The sequence below is a fragment of the Panicum hallii genome, chromosome 7 (assembly GCF_002211085.1).
Source record: "Panicum hallii strain FIL2 chromosome 7, PHallii_v3.1, whole genome shotgun sequence".
Classification (NCBI taxonomy): domain Eukaryota; kingdom Viridiplantae; phylum Streptophyta; class Magnoliopsida; order Poales; family Poaceae; genus Panicum; species Panicum hallii.
In genome coordinates this window covers 27,819,737-27,837,116 of record NC_038048.1, presented here as the reverse complement: position 1 = coordinate 27,837,116, position 17,380 = coordinate 27,819,737, and the positions used below count along the sequence as shown (strand labels likewise).

At 46.7% G+C, this 17,380-nt stretch overlaps 1 protein-coding gene and 1 pseudogene across 4 annotated transcripts; both read left to right on the top strand.

Moving 5' to 3' along the window:
- The first annotated feature begins 4,019 nt into the window (after positions 1–4,019).
- Positions 4,020–9,296, top strand: LOC112900430 (protein WHAT'S THIS FACTOR 1). 4 transcript variants are annotated; one of them, XM_025969290.1, is made up of 4 exons: positions 4,020–5,752; positions 5,862–6,199; positions 7,613–7,696; positions 8,919–9,296. In XM_025969290.1, exon 1 carries the CDS (start codon positions 4,123–4,125, stop codon positions 5,608–5,610), a length of 1,488 nt encoding a protein of 495 aa, XP_025825075.1. In that variant the 5' UTR covers positions 4,020–4,122; the 3' UTR covers positions 5,611–5,752; positions 5,862–6,199; positions 7,613–7,696; positions 8,919–9,296. The 4 variants fall into 4 exon arrangements, with proteins under 4 accessions (XP_025825075.1, XP_025825076.1, XP_025825077.1 ...); XM_025969291.1 differs by adding an exon at positions 8,802–8,884 and having other exon boundaries at positions 4,020–6,199; positions 9,003–9,296; XM_025969292.1 differs by adding an exon at positions 8,802–8,918 and having other exon boundaries at positions 4,020–6,199; positions 9,003–9,296.
- Positions 9,297–11,645: 2,349 nt separating this feature from the next.
- Positions 11,646–14,389, top strand: LOC112900574 (annotated as a pseudogene).
- The last annotated feature ends 2,991 nt before the right edge of the window (positions 14,390–17,380 follow it).

Genomic DNA, 17,380 nt, shown 5'->3' with positions numbered 1-17,380 from the left:
ACTTACTGAGTCTGAGTATCACCAACTTCAGCTTGCCCTTCTCCATCCTCCAGGAGCTTGTTGGCTGCATCTGCATCCTCTAGCTCTTGCATCCCCTTCTCGACCTCATGTCGTGTCCTTGCATCTCCTAACTCCCAATCTTTAATGCAGGTCAACGTCTCCACCAAATGAGGCAGCAACCGTTGGCGCCGCTCCTCGATCACCCTGCTAGTTAGACTAAAGCAAGACTCCGAAGAAACTGTCAAAACTGGAACAGACATGATATCTCTAGCAAGTATGGATAGAATGGGATATGTAAGTTTGTGCTCATGCCACCAATTTAGAATGTTGAAGTCATCATCAAAATATGTGACAGTATCGCTATCCAAGTAAGAAGATAACTCAGAAACAGCTGCTATAGCAGCAGCAGATGTAGATGCAGTACCAGTTGAAGAACCAGCCCCAGTGGAAGTACCAGGAGCCCCAAATATCTTACCCCATACTGTTTTTTTCTTACCAGTAGATCCTCCTACTTGAGAGTGCCTCTGAGATCTAACAGCACCAAACCTATTTTCATATTTGTTATAAAGTTTATATAACTCAGTTTTTACCTCACTGAAGTAACTGGAATAATCAGTACCAATAGTCTGAGAAAGTAGTTGGAGAACATTATGAAAACCTCTTATCTTGGCTCTAGGATCCAAAATAAATGCAAAGCAATACAACAGAGGTATGTTCTGCTAGTACTTGAGGAACTTCATTTTCATAGGAGTAACAATATTCATAAGCAATGGATTAGTCTCTTGGGCATGTAAATGACCAGCAATGTCAAGAATATGATGCAACATCAAAGGACTGGTTGGATAGTAAACACCAGATAAAGCAACAGTTGATTCATAAAACATTTCAAGAAACTCCATAATTTTCTCAGCAACAACCCAATGACCATCACCGAGTAGTGGCTCACCATTAACCAAACTATAATTAGCACCAATAAAGATAGAGAAGGTATATCTGTATGGTATAAGGTGCTTGAGCATGAGATAAGTAGAATTCCATCTCACATCCATATCCAAACCAAATTTACGAGGTTGAACCCCCTTAACAATGCAAAAGTTATGAAATTCAGCAATGCGTTGGTTGGAAGAGTTCAAATAAGAAATTGCAGTTTTAAAAGCCTCAAGATAAGACTTGATCCTTTTCAAACTAGACTTGACAATGAGGTTTATAATGTGATATGCACAGCGATGGTGCAAGAGACCACACAATGCTTTATCTTTGTCTTTGTCAAGTGGTTCAGGGTCGAGACTAAGGTAACCAATAAATTTAGGAATGAGTTTGGCCATGACAGAAACATTTGAAGAAGCATTGTCAAGTGTGATAGAAAAAACCTTATCCTTCAAACCAAACTCAGTAACAACAGCTTCAACACGTTCAGCAATGTTAACACCAGTATGGGAGACATCAATGAGCCTAAGACCAATGACTCTCTTCTCTAACTCCCAATCAGCAGAAACAAAATGAATAACAATACTAAGATAGTCTTCCTTAGCATTGCCAGACCAAATATCAGATATAATGCAAACAGATGAAATAGATTTTAAGCATTCAATCAGAGAATGTCAACGATCAACGAAATATTTTTCTAGATCTCTAGTTGTGGTTTGCCTAGAGACTTTAGCAAAACAAGAATTGTGAGCATGCTGAATGTACTCCTCAAATGCATCTTCGAAACCAAAACCGAGAGCCAAATCTAGTCTAGCAATTAAACGACACAACTCTCTACGAGCAACATCAGGCTTATACTCCCATGTATGGAAGTAGAACAAGACTGAACTAGAACAGCATGCTTAGTTTTAGCAACACATACCTTCTAGTGCTGGAGCAAATGCCCAGTACCAGCAGAAGAACGCCCAGAAAGAACATGAGAACAATGACGGCACTTAGCAGCAACTCTCACCTTCTTGCCGGTGGGCAAAGTCTCAAAGATCTCCTCGAAGTCATTCTAGGCACGAGACCTCGCATGCTTCCCCTGAATGCTAGTGCCAGTATTGACAGATGGCATGGAGGAAGGCATCGTTGACTGCCCAGGAGTCCCAGCACCTGCACCTCCAGCAGTACCAGCATCATCACCGCCATCAACATTGATCGGAGCAGCACTGCTACCGAACAATGCCTCGCCGTTGGACGCCAGGTCGTCCTCATCGTCACCGGGGAGCCCGCAGGCCCTGAGGTCGTCGTTGATGGTGTACTCTTCCATGTCGTCCATCACAACGACCGCATGCTGCAGGCTGCAGCCGGCCTCCGTGGCTCCGTTCCTTAATGACGCGTGGCCCCGCGCAGCATCAGCATGAGACCTGCAGGCAAGAATCAAGAAGGGGAAAGATAGTCAAGAATCAAGATCCAAGAACACGAACTCGAGATCTAGATGACTAGATCTAGGGATTAGGGTTAGGGTTAGCCAGTTACCTGCCGCAGCCGGAGCCCGAAGCCGGAGAGAGACGCGACGGATGACGGTGAGATGCGGTGCGGGCATGCGGTGGACTGGAGTACTAGACTGGGGGAGGAGGAGAGGAAGAGGATAGATGAAGGCGAGGCGACGAGGAGATGAGGCGGCGAGGCGGCCAGGCCTACATGTACTTCTACTCACCGGAGATGAGGGGGAATCGGAGGCAACTCACCGGCGGTGGAGAAGGCAAGGTCTTGTGGAGGAGAGAGGCGAGGAGGTGAGGAGGCGCCGAGGCGGGGATTGGGATTAGGGTTTGGGTCTCGGGGCCGGAGGAGGAGAGGAAGAGGACAAAGGAAGGCGAATCGGCGAGTCCTACAACCGGAGATGAGGGGGAACCAGAGGCGAGTCACCGGCGGGAGGTGGGCTGGTGGCAGAGAAGGCAAGGTCTCGCAGAGGAGGAGAAGAGAGGCGAGGAGCCGAGGAGGTGAGAAGACGGTCAGGCGGGGTCGCGAGGATTGGGATTGGGGGATTAGGCCGCCTAGGGTTCGTGGGGGGGGAGTGGGGAAGTTCGGGGACCCGGAGTTATGCGGCGGCCGGCGGGCTCCGCTGGACTGGGCCGCTCCGCTGGCCTGGCCTGTTGCCTGTTGGCCTGTTAGCTTCGGGAGGGTAGCGGGCCGCTAGCGGACCGGCCTATATTCTTTGTACCGGGCCGGGCCGCTCGGCGTGCTGGGGTGGCGGCCCACACCCGCCACTATCTAATGGGCCGTGCCAGCCCGGGCACTACGAAGGCCGGGCCGAGCCCGGTTCGGGCCGGGCCAAAAATCCGTGCTTTCAGGCGGGCTGCCGGATTGTGGGCTTTTCTGGACATATAGGCGTGAAGCACCAGAGTCGACCAGATTTGAGGCTGGAAGGAGGAGGAGGCCGCCAGTGCAAGACCTGCGCGCACGAGCGAAGGACTCGGCTGCACGAGCTTCAGGCTGCCGGCGAAGGAGACGGGCGCATGAGCCTGAGCCGTCGATGCCTTTATTACTTGGTGCCTCCGGCCACCGGCGCAAGAGATGGGCATAGGATGCATCGGCGCCGAGACGGAGGGGCGAGAAGTCACGACTCATTAGGGGAGGGAGGAACCGGCCGTGATATGTGGTGGGTGCACGGGATGATCGAATGAGGTTGCTGGGCCATCGGATCGAGGGAGCGGACGGCTACCGTGGGCGTGATGAGCGGGATGTCGGGCCATCGCAGCGAGAGGAGCGGGGCACCAGACGATCGCTCTTGGGAGATCGGATCAAATGAACGGAGGGCTGCCATCACACGGCAGAATGACGAAGGCGAGGGAGTCTGGAGGTAGGATTGCACCAAAAAATTATCCCCCAATCTTTTTTTATAGTAAAAATAAAGGTTTCATGTTAAAAAAAAACTAGACAATCCACTAATCAAGCAATTGACGAGACTGTAAAGGAATGAAGAAAACGTGCCCAGCAGGCCGGTTATTCTCGCGCACTTGCTATCTTCCGGGCTCGCGGAGGTATCGACGGACCCCAAAAATATCGGCCCAAGAAGCTAATGAAAAATCATATGCGCGGAAGCGTTTCTGTGACCGAGTGCATTCTGGTCACGCGCGTTGCTCCTAGCAGCGCCCGTGCTCCCCCCTATCCTGTCGTCCCTCCGGAACCTCCCCGGCGCATTTCGTCGCCATGGTGGCGCCCACCTCCCTCTCGCCGTCGCTCCCCGCGCACCCGCTCGCCCCCGTCCACCACCTCCGCCTCCTCCGTCCCACGAATCCCACCACGAAGCCCATCTCCCCGTCCCTCGTCGTCCGCTGCGCCTCCACAGCCGAGGCGGGGCGCCCGGGCCCCCCACCGCTCCCGCCGCTGAGGTTGGTCCGCTGCCCGGCTCTCGACCGCCAGGCGGCGCGCGCCAGCCGCCTCCGCTTCGCGCGCAAGCTCCTCACCCTCCTCCTCTCCAAGCCGCGCCATTTCCTCCCGCTCCGCGTGCTCGGCCGCTGCCGCCGCTTCCTCGGCCTCCCGCACCGCGGCCGCCCGCTCATCCCCATGGTTCTCCGCTACCCGACCCTCTTCCGCCTCTTCCAGGCGCCCACCTCGCTCCCTCTCTCACCGTCACTCTCCACCCTCGCCGTCGGCCTCACCCCCGCCGCCGAGGCGCTCGCCGCCGACCTCGCCGCGCTCCGCGCCACCAGCAACGGCGCGGACGCGCTCTCGGACAAGCTCCACCGAATCCTCCTCATGACCCCGCGCCAGAGCATCCCGGTGAACAGGCTCGCCCACATCGCCCCCGACCTCGGCGTCGCCATGGACTTCCGCGCCACGCTCTGTCCCCGCCACCCCGACCTCTTTACTCTCGTGCACACCTCATATGGACACGCGCTCCAGCTCGCAGATCCTCCTCCGCCACCTCCACCGTCGCTCCCGCTTTTCCACCGCGCCTCCACGCCCGACCGCCTCATTGACCGGCCACGGAGATTTCCCCACCTCCCGCTCCGCCGGGGACTCAACCTCCGCCGCGCGCACCGGGACTACCTGTTGCGATTCCATAGCCTTCCCGATGTATCCCCATTCGAGCCTCTTGACGAGGGCGCCAGTCTTGAGATGTTGGAGCGGCGGGCCTGCGCTGTGGTGAGGGAGGTGCTGGCGATGACCGTGGAGAAGCGGACATTGGTGGACAACCTCACGCACTTCAGGAAAGACTTTGGGTTGCCAAACCGGCTGCGTGCTTTGCTGGTGCGACATCCGGAGCTGTTCTACGTTAGTGTGAAGGGGGTGCGACACTCGGTGTTCCTTGTGGAGGCATTTGATGATGATGGGAGGCTCCTAGTGGAGGATGAGATGCTGGTTGGGAGGGATAGGCTGGAGGAGCTTGTACGGGAGGGAAAGCGGATGAGACATGCTAGGAAGAAAGGCGTTCTCACGTTTGATAGTGACAGTGATGAGGATGAAGATGACAAAGAGGTGGAAGATGAGGGTTTGTTAGATGTGGATAATGAGTTTGGGGACTTGTTTGAGGATGGTATCATTGGGGACGATTGGGAGCAGGTGGGCAGTGATGGTGGAATTGAGGGGAATGAAGAACATGACACTGAATCAGATGCGATAGAGGAGTTTTGGATGAAAAAAGCTGTGGCAGAAGGGTTGGTTGACAGTACAAATGAGCAGGATGTTTGGTGAGGTATATCAAATCCTGAGAGTTTACTCAGGATGCTAATGGGGACCCAGATTTCTCAAATTTGCTCCTCAGCATGTGTTAACTAGAAGTAGCAATTAGCCTGGTATCTCGGACCTCCTGTTCCCATGTTCTTCGCATCACTGGGTAAGAAAGGATGCACTGCTTATTGATTCTGATTATGCATGCTCATTTTCAATTTGCATGATGAAAATGTCGCTAACTCATAGTCACCATGATGAGGATGGTTCTTTAGAGGTGGATGATGAGTTTTGGAGACTTGTTTGAGGATGGTGTCACTGGGGACAATTGGGAGGAGGTGGAACTGAGGCAGACAACGAGTATGATGCTGAATTGGATGTGATGGATGAGTTGGGTCAAGAAAGCTATGGCTCAAGGACTGGTTGATGATACCAATGAGCAGGATGTTTGGTGAGGTGTATCAGCTTGCAACACTGCTAAGGATGTTAACATGGACCGAGAATTTCTGAAATATGCCTTCTCAGAAATGTACATAAACCAGAAGCCAGAAGAAGCATCAGTACATAACCTGGTACCTTGGACCTCTTCGTCCCAGTTACTGCCTGTTGCTAGGTAAGGAAGTATACACTGTTAACTTGATTCCCACTATCATGCTCATTTTTATTTTTCATGTTAAACATGTTGCTAGAATATAGAGAGGGGTATATGCATAAATTGAAAAATTTTGTTGCATGGCTTCATTCGTAATCTAGGTAGCTGCTTTGTGGAAGTAGGTTGAATATGGATGCTTGATCTGCTGCTGAGTGACTATTACAAAGATGGTAAATTTGGGAGCTTTTAGATAACCTCTTAACTTTACAAGAGAAGTGAATGTATCTTGTGCAACAAACATTTCGATAGAAGAATTCAATTGATAAATTGTAGAAATAAGAAGTCTAGTGCTAGTTCTAACTTCCATTAACATCTGTTGTTTCAAACATAGGGAGCTCATTACCTCATGAGGATACTTTTCTAATTAATATATCTTCAACTCGAATGCTGAAAACTATTCTTTATGAAGGGGTCCGTCAAATACAGCGGGGATTTTAGATATTCATGAGTACAGATGTTCAGTTCAACACTCATCAATTGGACTTTCAAAAACCTATTGACATCACTCTTTTATCTCAGCTTTTGTTGATAAGGAAATCATGTCATGTCTTTTGATATGGATTAGAGCTGACTACTCACGCTCCATCTGGAGGCTCTGACTATTTTTAGGGTTCTTCTTTCTTGATTACAACTGTTGGTGTTGCTAGCTTTTATAGCCAGCCTCCTAACAATAGATGTTAAGCGATGTAACAAACCAAATCTACTCTGAAAAAAACCTTATCTCATAACAAGCTTATCTTTCTAGCAAAACAAATCTAAAACATACTAAGGATAAATGCTGCCATCTGGTTGATGCTACTGCTGTACTGATGGCCCCAGGCCAAGACCCACGCCCATAACAACTTTATATAAATTCTACATAAAAAGTTGCATGCCAGCTTTTTAAATTCATGAAAGTTGCCTCCTTAAGATCCTTATGTTGTTGAAGTATTTTGCTGATTTTATTGCTTCCCTCTCCTTCCACCCTTATCCTTCTTAAAGTCATGCCCTTGTTCTTATTACGAAGTTCTATACATAAACAATTGCGCCCAACACTATCACTAGAGTTGATGTATTGCATAGACTATAGAAGGATTAAAGACCTTCAATGTCAGCAAGAGTATGCGGCTCGTACGCGTGTGCTACATCCTTTGCAGGATGATAGCAAACTAAATGCTCCGCTTGCTGTAATGTAGAGCAATAACATTTTCCTCCAGCTTTTGTTGTTTCACTGTACGGTTGCAATGCTACGACAATCTTGCAATGTATTTCTTTGATTAAATTACTTTTCCTATTGAACATTTAGGTAAGAATTAATGATGATGTGTTCACGAAGGTTTCTCATTTTTGACATGGCCAAAATTGCTAATGAGGATATTCTTTATTGCCATGCAGGTGTTGTATGCTGCATATACCGTTGATCTCGGAAGCTCAAATGCTAACTTCGGCTTATATGCATGGTGCTTTGTGAATATGAAGGTATATTGGGTTAATTTTTTTTGATAGGCTTAAATTACATATATGTTAGATGGACCTTGTGTAATCCAGATGTTACTGAGAGGTCTTATGTTTTATTGTTATTTGTAGTGCAGGCACTAGCCTGATTCAGTTAAATGCATGACTTTTTATCTTTTTCTCCGTTTCGAGATTGCATGAGTTTTGTCACAGATTTCAGACTTTAAGCATGTCATGTTCTGTAGATAATATGCTATGCAGGCTGCCTTGTTTTTGCTTCGCTTCCCACTTCCATTTGTAAACAAAAACTATTTGTAAAAGTGAAATTAGAACAAAATGGGACTGTCCTGAGGATATGCTTTAGGCTACTCCCAATGGGAGTTTCATTCTCATTAAATACTAAATAGGGTGTCATGCCAATATTTTTGATGATGTAGCAAGGAATTAGTGAAGAGAGAGAAAGGGGTTTCATCTAAATGAGACCATGTATGCAGCAGTATAGCTTGTCTCTTGCATATCTTGCCTATGAAATAGCAAAGATGAAACAATGCATTGTATGGGCAACCATCAACTAAATATCTTGTTGCTTGTATGGCATTCTTGGAAATATAAAAATAAAACCTCCCACTTGGAATGGCCTTAGGAGAGTATATCCAGTTAGCCAAATGGCTGGAATTGTCACACATAAAAAGGATGGAATTGCCTAATATGGAATACATTTCCTTGTGTGTTAAGTTGAATTGGTGTAACTGTTCTTGAATTCTGAAGTAGATGCGGATTCTAAACTTCCCACAGAGTGTGCTCTGTAATTGCATTTCATTTTTTCATCCTGAATGAGCATATATAGGTCATGTTTGTTTGAGTTTCTAGGCACTTTTGGACCATTGGCTTTTGGAATCTTGAAAAAGCAATCTCCTCAAAAACCAGAAGCACCCTGTCATATGCTTTTCAGCTTCTAGCTAGCAGTCGAAAAGTGCCCAGAAGCTCAAATAAACAGGGCCATAATTTTGTGATCTGTGGATGAAATGTAATTACGTAAAGATTCTCTTTGCTGCTTAATTGGTTGATTAGGCGGAAATTCATTGGCCTGCCATACTAACCAGGCTCCTTCGCTAATGAAAACATACAGATGCAAATGCTATTTTTGGTCTATATATGTTGGCAATCAGTGAAGACTAGCATGGACAGGGTTCAGATATGTGAGTTTTGGAGGTATGGGAACTAACATCACCATTTCCTTTTATAGGTTGGTTTGTGGCAGATCTTAAATTCTTAATGACATCTATATGGTTGGAGCCTTGCATAACCCTGGATCGTCCACACTCCACAGGACATGATGTTTTATGGTTAGCATCCTCCAAACTGATGCTCGGATGGAGGATATTTTGTTCTCGCGGTAACTCACGCATGGCTTTCTGTCTTCCTAGAAACATGATGGACCCTGATAACATGTCATGAATTTGTGAAGATCCTTTTTGCCACGGCACTATTTCTGTACGCAACAAGTTCTGTTGGATGTCGTATTTTCTTCAATCCTTTTGTGCAAAAAAATAGGACAGTAAAGGAAGTTTTCAGGTGATCGCAACTTGTGAAACACGAACACCTCCGTGGCCGCATTTGTCCATCTCACGTCGCCAACAAGGCCACCGCTCGCTGTCGAGATGAGCACACTGCGCAATGCCGAAACAGCACCAATCGCTCGCTCCCATGGGTTCCGGATCGGCCACACGTTGTCGGGGAGCCAGCACCCATCTTAGAGCTGACAGGCACGAGCATCCAGTGGTCGATACAGGCATACAACTCTGCGCCCATCGTGTTCTCCCGGTCGTGCCAGATTATTCAATATATTAATTAGCATACTATAATATTAAAAATGATTTTATCAAAAATATGTTATATTACATTATTGTCATTTTATTTTTTATAATAATTAAAATAGTAATAATTCTATCTTGCCACCATAAGGATCGCTAAAAAGTAAAAACAGTGCTAAACGTGAAAGATATGAGCTTTTAAAGGTCAAGGGAGCCTAAACATAAATACAAGATTTTTTTATGTTCTTGCCCTTACTTTGAAGTGCAATTATTATTGTTTTTATTTTTTAATTTTGTATTTTGCCCTTACTTTTCACAAGTCAATGCGATTTTACCCTTGTTATTTGCGCATTTACCCTTATTTTGACCATTAAACAACAAAACCTATTGACTTGTGAATGTTAAAGAACAAAACCACAAAGTTAAAAAAAAGAGCAAGCAAAATCACAATTAGACTTCATAATAGAGCAGGAACACAAATACCCCATAAAAAATAAAAATTAACTTTTAAGGGTTTAAACGTGAAAGATATGAGCCTTTCTCTACCTATTTCTTAAGTGTGAACCATTTCCTTCATCTGTTATTGATATTCGATGATGGTGGGGCCTATGGCTAAACAAATCAAATCAAAATTTGAAACCAAGCCGTATGCGAGGAGAATTTTCGTTCATTTCTGGAAATATCACACAACAGAGTCCATATATTACATGATGACAAAAGAAGGCAAATAATAATATAGTCCAAGACTTCATGTGTAACATATAACCTGAGAATAAAAAACAAATAGGAGGTGAAGGGAAGAAATATCACAAATAAAAGGAATAGTAAATCTTAGAGGTTAGATGTACAATAACCTCAACACCACGGTAAGGTAGAAGCACATCCCGCGAATGACACCGACGAGATGTCGAGGGGCATCATGATAGATGTAATAGTACTAGCGGCGGTGGAGAGAGGAACGTGCCAACACAGGATGGTCCGAGCCCCAACTAAAGCAAATAGGTGTGGGCGGTGTTATGACATTATAGTCGATTAGGACTGACTTATAAGAATTTGTACGCTGGAGGTGCCACTGCACTATATAGTTTGTAGCAATTTACGGTAATATTTGCTAGTAAACTGTAAAGTAGAGAACAACAAATTGATTCACGAAAAGGTAGGACAGTTTTTTTTACAGAATGCAGCATGATCAAAGTATAGTTATTATACTGTCGATCCATTTCTACTCAAAATAGGATGATTCTACATCTATGACAAAAACATCCGAATGTGAGTTTGGGAGTTTGAAACGACCTGCATATTTTTTTTGTTTTTTTGTCTAATCTGTGTAGGTCGAGGTCTCGAGGATTTTAATGTTTCATGCTGTACTATCCGAACATTGATTTTACATATTTCGTACCCGTTCTTGCGTCCTTCAACACCAACTCCATCTGATAACAACTATTAACGATTAAAAGTTACAGAATGAAAGTTACGATTTAAAAATAGGTAGATAAAGGTGGAAATTCAAAGAGGAGAGACTTGCACCGCCGGCACCTTCGTAGGACCAAGGGATTCGCACAGCACAAGTCGCCGTGCCCTCTGGAATACGTGTCTCCATCCTATTGGATAATTGTCACACCCAACGTGATGATTGCTATGGTTACCAGCGTTCTTACATGGCCGAATCCCGACCAATGGAACGTGGGCCTGCCGCAATCCGAAATTCCAAATCACCGGCACGGCGGCACCACTCCCCCCGAAGGCCCCCCAACTCCCCAAGCCCCCAAGGCACGGCCGATTCCGCCAACCCTCCCGTCATCTCGCACGCGCCGGTCCTGCCTGTCGCGCGGACCCCCCACCCCATCTCGTCCAAACTCCATGAAGCGGGAAAAGTCCCACCATCCCGTGGCCCCCTGACCCACGTCGTGCCTGGTCAGCGCGCACGTCGTGCGGGACTCGCGCACATCGCACGTCAGGGGCGAGCTCCCGCTCCCTTGCTCAAACTGACAGCCATGGAAATCTATAAACATGTACCCGGATTGATGAATAAAGCTTGCTGATTCACCGTTTCCCTCTCTTGATTCTACTGTGTTCATTTACACTACATATTGATTTACAACACGTTATCAGCACCTGCCTCTACACTGAGCACACACAGAAGAAAAAGAAGAAGGGGAATGCCGGCGAGCTCGGTAAGATGCCGACCTCACCGTCCTGCCTTGCCATCGTCGGCTCTGTTCTTCATCTTCCATGCCAGCAGCGGGCTCGCCGTCTTCGCGCACTCCTCCGCCATCAAGCAGCTCGCCGGGCTCCGGCACACCGTCCTCGCTGGTACAGAACCCTAGCTCCTGTCGGCCGCCGCCCTCGCCCTCCTCCCCTCGCCATGCGCCTTGGAGGAAGGCTCGGAGGATGCCACGACAAGGACGCCGCCATCGACAACCTTGCAGCTCGCTGTGGACCACCAGTGCCACCAGATGCGAGCACCGCACCTGGCCGCATCTTGGTGAGCTCCCCGCACTATTGCTGGTCCCATGGATGGACGGCACTGATGCGCGTGGAGCGCGACAACCTCACTTAACCGTGCCGCCCCTATCACCGACGTACTAGCCGACCACGCCGCCTCACACGCCGACTCCGGCCGGAGGATGCGACCGCCGCGCGACGCCGGTGGAGCCTCCGGGCTTCGAGCTTTGAGGCACCATCACCATTCGCCGTGGAGCTCCACGACACACCATCTCCACCCGCGACCTCCGGCCTGCGCCGGATCAACCTGACCGGGCATGTCCCGACCGGGGCACCACCACGAGGCGCCGAGCCTCGCCCCTCTCGCTCCGGCGAGGGGGAGGCCTAGGCGCAGCGAGGAGAAGCAAGGAGAAGGGGCAGAGGGGGGAGATCCGGCCACGCCATGGCCGGATCCAGGAGCGACGGTGGCGGAATGGTAGGAGCAGTGGTGGAATCCAAGGCGGCGGCAGAGGTACAATGGTGGCTGTGGTGGGTGAGCTGGGTGAGGGGGCGGTTAGGGTTTTCCTAAGAGCAACTCCAAGAGAGTGCCTTAAAATAGTGCCTCATATTTTTAAAAGGACCTGATTTTGATAAAATAAGGCCCAAAATAATTGATAGGCTCCAACAGTGTGCCCTTAATCACGTGGTTAGTTAGTAAATTCTGTTTTTCTCCCGTCTGCCTTTGGCTACCGCTGCCGCCACCGTCTGCAATTGACGCCACCCCTCTTCTTCACCTGACGGCAAAGGACCGCTTTCTGCACAAGCCGCCAAGCCAACTAGGCGTCGATCTGCCTCTGCCCCACATCATCTCGGTAATTTAGATCTAGCGCATGCTTTATTCTGATGACGTGCCTACTCTTGATTAGTTTGTTCCGATGATTGCCGCGACTGCTTAGTTTATTCCAATGACTACCTCTGCTGCATAGTTTATTCTGATGTGGTGTCGTTCATGTGGTGTTTATCATTAATTTATTATTATTTCTTTGCCGATCTGTATCTCTTGCCCTGTTCTTCGGTTTTAGTTTTTATTACTTGGTGCTTGTTGTCAATACAGATTGGACATGTTATCATTTTTTTTCATGCATTGTAAACTTGTTATTCATTTGATACATTGCAGAAATATCTGAGATGAAGAGACGTATGATTCATCAAGAAGAGGATGAGTCAGATGATGAATTTGACCACTTTATGACTGTTATGATGGGTGAGTACCGGAAGAGGAAGCATGAGCAGCATAAAAGACATCGAGGTTCAGTTTTTGGATACAAGGTTTATGATAGAAGTAGAGAAGAACACGGTATAAAATTATATCGTGATTACTTTGCTGAAAATCCAGTATATCCAGAAAAGTATTTTCGGCGACTTTTTTGGATTAGTCACCCTCTATTTAATCGAATAGCTGCAGCTGTCAGATGGCATGATCCCTACTTTGTTCAAAAAAGAAATGCTGCCGGTGAACTTGGATTTTCCTCCCTACAAAAGATAACTGCAGCTTTTAGACATCTAGCTTACGCTGTACCTGCAGATTATGTTGATGAATATGTGTGGATTGGTGAAAGCACTGCTATTGAGAGCCTAAGGAGATTTGTCAGGTCTATTTGTGAGGTGTTTGGCAAAGAATACTTGAGAGCTCCTAATGAAGATGATACAACTAGGCTGCTTTATATTGCTGAACAACGTGGTTTTCCCAGTATGCTTGGCAGTCTTGATTGTATGCATTGAAAGTGGAAAAATTGTCCTACGGCTCACCATGGTATGTACTGTGGTCATGTGAAAGAACCAACTATTATACTTGAGGCTGTTGCGTCTACGGATTTATGGATATGGCATGCATTCTTTGGTCTACCCGGATCGAACAATGATATTAATGTTTTGAACAGATCTTCTCTGTTTGATAGAATTGCTAAAGGTGAAGCTCCGGCTGTTAACTACACGATTAACGGCCACAATTATGATATGGGTTACTACCTTGTTGATGGGATATATCTTACTTGGTCGACTTTTGTGAAAACAATCAAGGGCGCTGCAAATTTGAAGGACAAAAATTTTCCTGCTGCTCAGGAGTCTCAGAGGAAAGATGTGGAACGTGCATTTGGTGTATTGCAGGCTCGCTTTGCCATTGTTCGAGGTCCAACGCGGTTTTGGGATGAAGCAACACTTTGAGATATCATGATGGCATGCATAATAATGCATAACATGATAATTGAAGATGAACGTGATGCTGATCGTCTTGAAGTATCCTATGACAAGAGTGATACTAAGACGACTGGCGTTGGTGTCACGTGAAGGAACATCAAATTTTTCAGCATTTGTTCAGAAGCATCATGAAATCCAAGATCATCACATGCACCGTCAACTACAGGAAGACTTGGTTGAACATCTTTGGGAGCGGCGAGGACAGATGAACCGGCAGCAGTAGTTACTTTTCTTTACCATTATTAAATGAACTAGCAGCACTTTGTTTATTTTCATTATTAGATGAACCAGCAGCACTTTGTTTATTTTCAAAACAGTATCGCTCATCTCACATTACATTTTGATTGTTGGTATTTGTTTTCATAATATGTTCAAGAGAGACCCTGACAATCTGTCCCTGTGTGTATCTACATACATCAAACTTCAGAGCAGTGATGAAGATTGTCACGTTCTGCCTTATGCATCTGTAAAAGACATTCAGTATTCCATCTCTGTAGGTAAACGAAAACTGAAAGCACAGTGAGAAATTCTTGCTCAATGTACCCTTCAGACCACAACGTCTAGACCTAGCATTTTATCAAACTGATCTACCACAACTCAGATTATTGACATAGATACAGATAGTTCACACATGATCCAACTCAAGCCTAAATAACTGAAGAGAATTATCAAATAGCTGAAATCTATCAATTTTAAGGACAGAACACCTATGATAGCCTACTCCCAAAATGGCAAGCCAAAATCTCCTCTTTCATTAACTTAAAGTATTGCTTTGCCTCATTGTCCATGGTACTTGTGTCGGTTTCCATTATCAATTTGTCGTGCTGCTCTCGCTCCAACTCAAGCTTACTCTTCTCAATCTCCAGGAACTGATCATCACGGGACTTCCGTTCTCTATTTGTTTGTTCTCTTGACTCCCTCATTTTTTTAACTTCATCAATGAAAGGATCAGATTCGTTTTCATCACACTTTCTAGCTCTTTCTTTCTCAGCTTTCCTTCCTAGTAGTCTTTGAGCATTGGGTTGAGCATCCTCGTTAGCCATTTGAGAATCCGGATCTTGCTGAGATGCATACTTTCGCTCATCCTTAAGAAGGTCCCAGCAATGGAATACAGAAAAAGGCTTTTTCCTCATTTTAAGGAACATTGCTTTTGCTTCACCAATCTACAAAACATGAGGTGCAAAACATATGAGAAATAGTTATGGTATATGAAAAACTTAAAAACAGGAGGTGCTAAACATATGAGAAACAATGATGGTGGTCTTTGGGCAATGATATTATGATTTACCTTGTCATTCATGGTCTTTCCACTTTCATTCCTCCTTTCTATTTTGTCCAAGAAACCTCAAAAATGATTAATTTCGCTACTTATTGTGCCGTACCGGTGGCACAAGGATGAGACATTACGATCTGACTCGAATGTCTTGTTGACATGAAAATAGTTTTCAATTCTTCCCCAAAATTTACCATCCTTTTGGTCCCTTCCAGTAATAGCATTTTTACCAACATTGAGATAAGCTGAAACCAATAATAAATCCTCCTCTTCACTGAAGTTCTTGGATCGGCCCTTTGCTTTTTGCTGTGAGTTCATATCATTTAACTCCAGCAAATCATTTTCAACATCCACAATGTCAGCATAATCAGAAACATCTACACCTTGCTGACTAAGTAAATTAGTGTAATAATTACCCTGAGATGGCATTGTGTTGCAAAACAACATCGGGAACTCTATGAATTCTACATTGGGGACTACGAATTCTACCATGGGCAGTAGTTTAGTAATTCAAGTAGCAAATTGAGGTACTAAAATCGATAAGGTACCTGTACTCGGGCATCATCCAGTCTGGATTGGCACTGCTGGGTGTAGACTGATGTAGAAGTTGTGAGGGTACTGCCTGGACATGGGGTCGAGCGGTAGCACCGGGGGCCATGGGGTTCCCTCAAGAATCTAGCACAGCAGCTGGACGGGCTCCAGGAATCGCAGCTAGGGCCGCATCCAAGGAAGACCAGCGGGGTCTAGGTGCCTTCCGTCCATCCATCAAGCTGTTGGGGAGGGGCAGCGTGGTAGGGCTGGGCGGAGCACCTGGGATGGAAAAGGGCCGGCACCGGCATGGTAGATAAGGGGCGGCGCACCAGGGATGGACGAAGGAGATGCCGCGGGGTAGAGACTTGCGGCCGTACCTGGTACGGATGGAGAGGGGCGGCGCGATCCAGATCGACCGGAGGGGCGGTGCGATCTAGAGGGGTGGCGCGATCCAGAATCATAGGGAGGTGGAGGGGGTGATGCGATCCAGAGGGGCGGCATGATCCAGAATCATGCATGGGGAGGCGGAGGGGGCGGCGCGATGGTGGTCGTGACTCCCGTAGGAGCGACAGTGGTGGCGTTGAAGGAGTGGGGGTCACGACTCGTGGGCGTGGAAGGATCCCGTGAAGAGTTCGCATCGGGCGTGACTGGATAGGGCAGGCCCACCACCTGCTCTATATTTGAGGCACTTTTTGGCTTGCCCTATAATTTTTGATAAAAATATTTAAAATAAGGCTACTGTTGGAGGGCTTTTTTTAGCCTTTTGCCCTATAATTTAAATTGAGGCACTGTTATAGAGCACTGTTGGAGTTGCTCGAACCCTAACTACAGACCCGCCGGCCTTTTATGCCGAGCAGTCGCGACCTGGGCCGTGCTGGGCCCTTGGCCGGCCAAGCGCACACGCCCCCCTAGTGCCCCACCCGCCCACTCCACCTCGGGCAGTGATGGGCTAATGCGGCAGCCCAATTTGGACCATCAGCTCGCCCACCCACCTCGCAACCCCCCTCGACCAGCTAGGCCGAAAGCAGTGGCAGGCTGAAACCAAAGTTGTCTCAGCCCACGCCCAATTATCTTTTTCCCATTTTCATTTAATCATTTTAATTCAGAAATTTTTATATGCAAGTCCTCAGACTTTCGGTTATTTACATTCCTGCAGTTCTAAGTCTATGTATTCTTACATTTAGACTCCTATTATTTTCTGTTAATGTAAAATATGTGTTCATTCAGCACTTATTGCATTTCCATGTTTATTTCTTTACATTTACTCTTGCAAATTACTATTGTTTCCTAATTAATTTATGCAATTTACTTTCAGTGCAACATTCAATCTCTATTTTGGAATAAATTCCTTGATGTTAAGATAACATGAGATCTACACATACAAATGTATAGTGACTATCTCCTCAACTC

Coding starts and splice junctions, on each gene's coding strand:
- LOC112900430 (XM_025969290.1), top strand. CDS start 4,123: ATGGTGGCGCCCACCTCCCTCTCGCCGTCGCTCCCCGCGCACCCGCTC.